We start from the raw sequence: 8083 nt of genomic DNA, 5'->3' as shown, positions 1-8083 counted from the left end.
CCGCAGCCGCAGCCGCCAGCCCGCCCCGGAGCTGCCCCTCTTTTTGTTTTTCTAAGGCTCTCCCTCTCCCCACACCTCCCTCCCCCAGAAAACAGATACTGGGGGCTCCGAAAAGGGCGAAGGGCCGTAAATCAGAGTTGGACCTGTAATTCTCCCCGCACCTAGGGGGCAACCATGACCGAGGAGAGCTCCGACATTCCCCGCGAGTTGATAGGTAAGGCTGGCGCGGCGGCGGCGGGTGGGTCGTCTTCCTGGGTCGCTTCCTCCGCCACCTCCCTTCCCAGCTGCCCCTCCCGCGGGTCCCGCCTGGCCTGGGGACCTTAGGTCCGGGCGGCGTGGGGCAGAGTCGCTGAGGGCCGGGGGCGGAGCGGGGTGGGGGGAGCTGGGAAGTTTGCTCCCCTCTGACCGCCTGCAGAGCCAAGTCCGGAATGGAGGGCTGGGGAAGGGGATCGGGAGCCCGGGAGCGGAGGGTCGATCTCTTGGTCCTGTCCGCATCCTGTGGTCCGGTTTGGTGGAAGGAGGGAGCGGGCTGCCTCAGTGTTGCGAGTTCTGGAGGCGAGAGAGAACCCTCGCCCACGGCTCCGAAACTCTGGAAAGTCTGGGAAGGCTAACGACACTGTAGGTCGCCTCCAGTCCGTGCTCCTCTACCAGACTTGAGGCATTAACTGGCAGAACCCTTGGCCTGCCAAGGCGTGCTTTGGTGTAGCCAGCTGGGAGTGAGAGGGTTACCAGACTGACGCAAACTCCGGCCAGGAAATTTTAGGGTTAATAATAAAAAATACCTTATTTTAATAATGATTAACCTACTGATCCTTCTCTTCCTCCCTCCCCTCCCCCCCTCAATTAAGGAACCGGTGTGTGTGTGGAGGGGGGGAGAGGAAGGTACTCTATGCAAGGTGACTCATTGTTTGAAGCCCTTGAAGCTTTTTCTTTTTGCAGGGGGAGGTTGAGGGAACCTGGATTGGAAGTTTGAGTTAGTTATCTGGAGGGTTCAATGGTAGGCCTAAAATAGGTTGGGGGAGTGTTCTAAAAAACCTAGCGTTTAAGCTTGTGTGTAGAGGTTGGTGTTGTAACAAGGTGAGCTTGTCTGTGCGGGTGTGCTTGGAGCCCCAGTGACCTATATTCCCGACTGTTCCATCCTTCCATCCTTGGCACTGTTATAAATCTGGGTGGAAAGGAGGATGTTTAAGCCCGACTGACAACTGGTGGAAGTTCCCAGAGTCCAGTTCATCTTTGTCTGTGGAATTGGTCCTTCTGTTTGCTCCTTGTAGCAAGAATACTGGAGAAGAATTTGTGTGTGCCTTCCCTTTCCTTGAGTCACTGCAAACTCAGCAGGTGGAACTTGATAGGAAGAAGCTGTTGCTGCTACTTCTGTATGGAACACTCTGCTTTTTGTTGAAACGAACAAGAAACAAAACAGCTTGTGCCTTTAGGGAGGTCTAGAGTATGAAGATAGAGCCAATTGTACACCCTTAACCCCCTTATTCCTGGCCCTCCTCCTCAGCACTGTGTAATCAGTTCCTGAGATAAAGTATCAGTCTTTGCTGGAGTGAGTAGCCAGTCGGTTCTGGGTGTTTCTAACACCCCACTGAGAAGAGGAAGCTAATTCTGGAGGTTCTGAAGATGTCTCCAAGAGTAGCAATTTTTAATTTGTGTAAATGGTTGTTCTTGAGTCCAGATGTGAGGAGTTTAAGGGATTACTTTGACTCATGGGAAAGGGTGAAGGATAGGGTAGAAATAAGATATCTGGTTTATATTAATCTTTGTCAAAATAAATACTTGAGCATATTTGAAAAGTTGAATTTGACCTCTATCCTGAAATGGAATCTTTGTATTTATCACCCATCTGTTTTATGTATCTTTCAGCCAAGTGACATGGTTTTATGATATTTCTGCTATGATTTGTCTAGGCCTTGAAGTGGTGTAACCAGACCATAGGCTGGGATGAAGAAATACCATCATCTAAATAAGAATTTCAGGCTCTTGCAAGAGTTCTGCTCTGATCAATTTAATATGGTGACCATGGAAAGACCTCAGTCAATTGCCTTCAACTAATCTTCCAGGGCATTTAAACAAAGTATCTTTCTAACTATGAAATTAACACAGGAGTTCAGTTCAATTTTTTTTTAATACAGAGGAGAATATATGTCACTCATATTGATACTCAGAGATAGCTATTTTTAAATTCTGAGTATATGGCTTCCAAGTCTTTTTCTATATGCAAATATTCTTATGTGTATTTCACATGCCCATTTCCCATAATTCTTTCTTAAGGAGGGAGTAGCCTGGGGAGATATGAGCTGCCCAGAGAACTTGGAGGACCATGACCTCCCCCACATTTCCCACTGTCCCTCATTCTACATCATTGGGCTCCTTGAACAGGCTGTACTTCTGCAAACTTCCCTGCCCTGCTTTGTGATGACAATTGCTTTTCTTTACTCTTTAATTACCAATCAAAATAATGGTACTAAACTTTTGAAGTACTTTTGGTCACTTTTTAATATACATAGTTATAGAACTACTCAACCTACTTTCTTTAGTGTGTATAATTTAAAACAATAACACTTTGCAAATAAAAGTAAAAGTTTTCTCTTGTTTTCTCAATAGATTGTATAGGATAGTCCACTTTGAAAGTCAGTGGGCTATTTACTATGTCTATAGCTAAATGGGCCTTTCCTTGCTGAAACCTCTTCTAGTTACTTTGTAATCTGTGATCATGTGTGCGGTGCATAAATTACTTTTCTTTTTTCTTTTTCTTTCATTTCTTTCCCTCCCTCCCTCCCTTTCTTTTGTGATGGTGATGGTATTAGGGTTTGAACTCAGGGTCTCCTTAGGAAAGCAGGGACCATCTTTGTCTAGCACATAGTTGAGGTATGTACATGTATTTGTTAAATATGTGGATAAGCCAGAATGATTACACAACAGAATACAAAGCTATGAAAACCTAGAAGAGGTAGCTATGTTTGGAAAGATGAATAGAGTATAACTAGCAGGAGAATAAGGGAGAGACAGCCCAGCAAGGAGAATAATATGCTCCTAATCTTAGGGGTATAAAAGGTAGAAATGCCTGGGATGGTTGGATTTATTGGAATGTACTGAGAAGATAAGTAGAAAAATGTGAAAGACCTCAATGACATACTATGAGGTTTGGGCTGAGCCAAAAATGACCATGACTCAGACGAAGAGTGATATGATGGGGCTTGTGGATTTAGAATGGTCACTGTGGTTATGAAAGCAGCAGTGAGCCAATAGATTAGAGGCCATTGTTAGTTTCTATGACAGAATCTAAGGCCTTGAATGCAGTTAGGCCCGGAAGATGAGGAGCTGTTTTGCAGATAGAGTAAAAAAATAATGTCTGACACAGTGTCTTGAGAGAATTATCTGGAGATGAGCAATATTAGCTTCATTAGTGGCCAGAGGAGGAGATAAGTTTGATGTGGGACATATTTCAGGTTCAGATACTCACAGGAGTTTCAGGAAGACTTTTGTACCTTCTTCCTTTGAATTTTAAAGTCTTTCCTCTCCTCCTTCTGTTTCCCTTGCTTTTTTTAAAAGCACCTTTTGGGATATTGCGCCCTGATGATTTTAAAACAGATGGTATACTCTTTTCTGGGTAAGTCTTTTGGTCTAGTTGTGTGGTTCTTTCCATGTTTCCTAAACTTCATGGCAAGTCACTTATGATCTACGTCACTGGTCAATCCAGAGGCTGCTAGGTAGGAGTCAGACGTATTCAACTTAAGACTGAAGGCCCCTAGGAATTAGTGTGCTCATGGTCTGCATGTGGTATAGTGCTTTGTTATCCAATATAGTGCTCTACCATACTGCCCTGCATAGCTCAATGTGTGTGTGGTGTGTGTGTGTGTGTGTGTGTGTGTGTGTGTGTGTGTGTGTGTGTGTGTGTGTGTGTGTGTGTGGTAGCATAGCCTGTTTTCCCAGCAGGATTATCTCATGCTTTGCATGAGCTGGCATCATGTCATAATTTTTTATATGTGCTGCACAGGAAAAGGCCCAACATAGTTGTTGATGAACTACTTGTGTGTATGTGGGAGGGGGAGCTGGTACTAGGGCTTAACTCAGGACTTGGACACTGTCCCTTAGTTTTTTTCTCAAGGCTGGTATTCTACACTTGAGGCAAGGCTCCGCTTCTGACTTTTTGCTGTTTAGTTGGAGATAAGAGTCTCTGACTGGGGGCTGGGGGGAGGATAGGGTGGGAAGGTGGGGGTGGGGAGGGAGGCTTGGAAGGGATGGGAAGGGGAAACAAAGGAGGAGGCTACAATGCTTGATAAGAAATGTACTCATTATCTTGCCCATGTAATTGTAAAGTTTCTGACTTTTCTGCCCAAGCTGGCTTCGAACGTGGTCCTCGGTTCTCAGCCACTTGAATAGGTAGGACAGGTATGAGCTACCAGTGAAAAAGGTAATGAGCTTTTTGATGGTAATGGTCTGGGAATGTAGCTCAGTGGTAGAAGTCTGCCTCATGCCCAACAAACTGCCAAAGGAAAAGAAAGACAACAAAACCTTTTTCAATGCTTTCTTCTCTCATTAATAAAAGAATATAATGAAGTTATTGCCTTCTTTCAGAAAGCATAAAGGATGTGATTGGCAGAAAGATAAAAATTGCAGTGAAGAAGAAAGTAAAGTTGGAACTGAAGGGAGACAAAGTTGAAAATAAAGTACTGGTAAGTACTACCATTATTTTTTATTGAAATGTTTGGAAGTAAAAGTGTCTTTTCCCTCCACTGTTTTGATTGTGTAATTTTTTTACACAGAATTACATCTGGTATTTTATATTTTGTTAAAAAGATCTGGTAATCTTTTCCCATTAAATTAATGGGAATCTTTGTTGAAAAAGTTAAAAAATAAAATCATTTAAAGTTGGAATTAAAAGTAAGATCACTTAAAGATGGAAAGTTTAAACTTATTCCTTCAGGTTGTGACTGTGTGTTTTTTTTTTTTTTTTTTGCAGGGGCTACAGTAAGTTTTGTGCTGGCTAGACAGGCTTTCTTGCACTTGAGCTACGCCCCCATCCCATAGCTTATTATCTTTGATGTGGTGGCTGATCTATGACTTTATTTACCATAGTTTATGGGGGAGTTTAAAAAGTTTCAGGTCATTTGGGCTTACTTGTGTCAACTTTCTTGAAGGGTAATGAGCAGAGGATGTGAACAAGGCATTTGTCAGGTTTTTCCAGGTTCTGGTGTTCCTGGGGAAATGCTAGCTGGTGGTAGTAACTGCTAGTATGGCCGTTGGACTTGGGCTTCCAGTTTGTTTGAATTTCTAGGGGCTGAAGAATTGGACCCATTGTGGACAAATTTTTAGGGCACATATAGTGACTTACTAGTATAAGTGAAAGTATTTTGTAGTATTTCTAGGTTGAGATTATGGCAAACCAAAATTGAATGTGGATAGAGAGTTTTTATTTTTTTTTGTATGTGTATGTGGTACGGGTGTTTGAGCTCTGGGCCAAGTGTTGTACTATTGAGCTATTCCTCCAGCTCATTTGGCTTTTGTTATTTTACAGATAAGTTCTTGCTTTTTTTCTTTTTTTTTGGCCAGGCTGCCTCAGACCATGGTCCTCTTACCTATTTAATTCCCCTACTAATGCCTCCCAAGCAGCTGGGTTTTTAGCAGGTGCCATGCCTAATTGCGAGAACACTGTTTAACTCTGCATCATGGAAACTTCCAAATACATGCACAATTAGAGAATTGTACTGAATCCTGCAAATTTGTCATTCAGCTCCAACAATTTGTGCTGCTTTGCCAATCAATATTGCTTCATCTATCTGCTTTTTTTTTTCTGGAGTATTTAAAAATGTCACAAGCAGATGTTATTATAAGAGAATATTTGCAGTATTTCATTGGTTCAGTTGAATTTGCTACAGAATTTCAAGTATCTATCCAGTAACATCCATCTTGAGAATCTTGTAAGAATTTCTAACTCCAGGATATGTATGATTGTCTTCCGTAAGTATTGATAGGTGACTTCTATTTCTCTCCTGTCTGTGGGCACAGGTCAAGATAGCAGAGACATTGAAATGGGAAAAAGTGGGGGAATTTTTGCTCTGCAACAAAATGTGCTCATTGCTGGTCTGTAGTTATTAATAGTAAAAATTATTGATATCATTGTTCTGTTTTCTTTAGCCTTAATAAACACTAAGTTTTCTTAAATTATGTTCTCCTTAAGTCTTTCAGATCATAGAATGGCACTTCATTTATTTAGTTTTTTTGGAGATGGGAGTGTAAAGAGAACAAATCCTGTTTTGGTCATTTGTGTTTTTAACATGTTTTTAGTAATTTTAAAATTTTATTTATTTATTTTTACTGTTTGGGAATTGAACCTAGGGTCAATGATTGAATGCTAGAAAGATATTCTACCTCTGGGCTACACTCCTAGCCCCAAAGTAAATTTTTATTAAGGTAGAAATAGTATAGCTCGGACCTACTTCTACATGACTTAGTCTGAAATATGACACTTGCTATTATTTGGCAATGGTATTACTCATTATATTAGAACAAACCCATTGTGACTGGAATTTGCCATATGATTTCAATACAGATTTATATCCAATATAATAAAATCAGCACTGTTTGAAAGGAGTCATGATCAGGGCCAGGGATGGAGCTCAAAGGGATGATGTCTTGCCTAGCACATGCAAGCTCTACACGGCAGAAGTGGACTTATGATTTGCACTTTTAAAGTGAAGATTGTTTTTGGCTACTGGAGTTGATTAAAGTTGTAACCAAATCACAAATGTATTTTAATTTAAGCATTTATCTCCCCAAGTCTGGAATTTAAGGCATGGTTTAGGGAAGCTAAGCCTTAACTTGTTATGGCTGTTGTTTACCTGCAGGGCCAGGAATTATTAATAGAAATACTCCAGGTCTGGCTTTTGCTGGCAAGCTACAAGTTGGAACAAGAGGATCTAAGAAGTAACCATTACATTTTTTGATTTTGCATTTTTGAATGTAGAGAAATTTAATGAATTAATTGCCACTGCATTCAAATAGGTTAATGAGTAGGCCTCATCGTTCAGTGTATTTTTTTTTCCTTGGGGAAGCACTTTATACCCTTTTCCTGGGGGTTCCTTTCCTTCTTGTAGAGGTAGGAGGATGTAGTGTGATACTTGATTCTTCCTTTTTACACTTTGGGACTTTATATTATTTCTAGTTTCTTTTTTGTAGACCATTTATCTTCATTTGTAGAACAGTCTACTGTTGAGTCCTTATTTGTACATTATCTTACTTTGACCCTCTACCCAAGTGCTGGGGTGTAGACATATACTTTTTGCACCTTTGGAGAGGCTAAAGTCAGTTGTTTCAGGTTATCCAACTAATGAAAGACAGAGCTGTGATTTGAACCCATGGCCTTCTACACTCAGAACTTCTCTGCTTTACCACTATGATGTAAATAACAGGAAAGCATCCCTTGCTGTGTCCAGTAGAGGCTCACTTCAAATAATAACTAGGAAGATTGGTTTTTTTATAAGAGTCAGAGATTTTTGTCTTTGGTCTGATTGATTTCCACATGAATTTCTTCCTTATTGATTGAATTGCAGCTATGTGTCAGGCATATGGAGTGGACGGGATGTGCATCCCTCTGACTTTATATGATTGTAGTTTTTGGGCTAGCAGGGGAGCCACCCACATAACCAGGCAGCAGTTGGAGACGTGGTGAGGGGATGTGCTTAGCATGGGAGAGAAACCTACTCAAAGCAACTGCAGCCAGAGTACCAGGTGGGTAATGGTCAGGTCAGGCCTGATTCCTTCCTCACAGTTGGGTCTTGTCAAGTAAGAATGGACACTGGTTAAACAGGTCTCTTCTTGCCACCTGTTCATTCTTTCCACCAGTTTCTTCTCCTTTTTCTAAGGAGACAGGAGCACTCAATGGTTAAGGGCTGGGATTTAGTCACACCTCCTCACAGTTCCTTTCTCTAATGAAACAGACATTGTAACAGCAGATATTCATATAAAACCTGCTTTCTGAGCAGTATGGAGGTTCCTCAAAAGACTTCACATAGAACTCCCCTATGACCCAGCAATCCCACTTTTGGGCATTTACCCAAATGCTTACAAACAAGACCAC

The 8083-nt window shown here is 41.6% G+C and overlaps 1 protein-coding gene across 1 annotated transcript in view; it reads left to right on the top strand.

Annotated features, from left to right (window-relative positions):
• The first annotated feature begins 70 nt into the window (after positions 1-70).
• Positions 71-8083, top strand: part of Lrrc16a (leucine rich repeat containing 16A) — a 287161-nt gene continuing 279148 nt past the window's right edge. The window contains exons 1-2 of the mRNA XM_013035187.1: positions 71-214; positions 4582-4679. Of these exons, the coding sequence (XP_012890641.1) occupies positions 175-214; positions 4582-4679 (138 nt within the window). The 5' untranslated portion in view covers positions 71-174. The remainder of the gene's footprint in view (positions 215-4581; positions 4680-8083) is intronic.

The sequence above is a fragment of the Dipodomys ordii genome, unplaced genomic scaffold (assembly GCF_000151885.1).
Source record: "Dipodomys ordii isolate 6190 unplaced genomic scaffold, Dord_2.0 Scaffold206, whole genome shotgun sequence".
NCBI lineage: Eukaryota > Metazoa > Chordata > Mammalia > Rodentia > Heteromyidae > Dipodomys > Dipodomys ordii.
The sequence above is the reverse complement of the archived record's forward strand: the minus strand, read 5'-3'. Positions and strand labels throughout refer to the sequence as shown.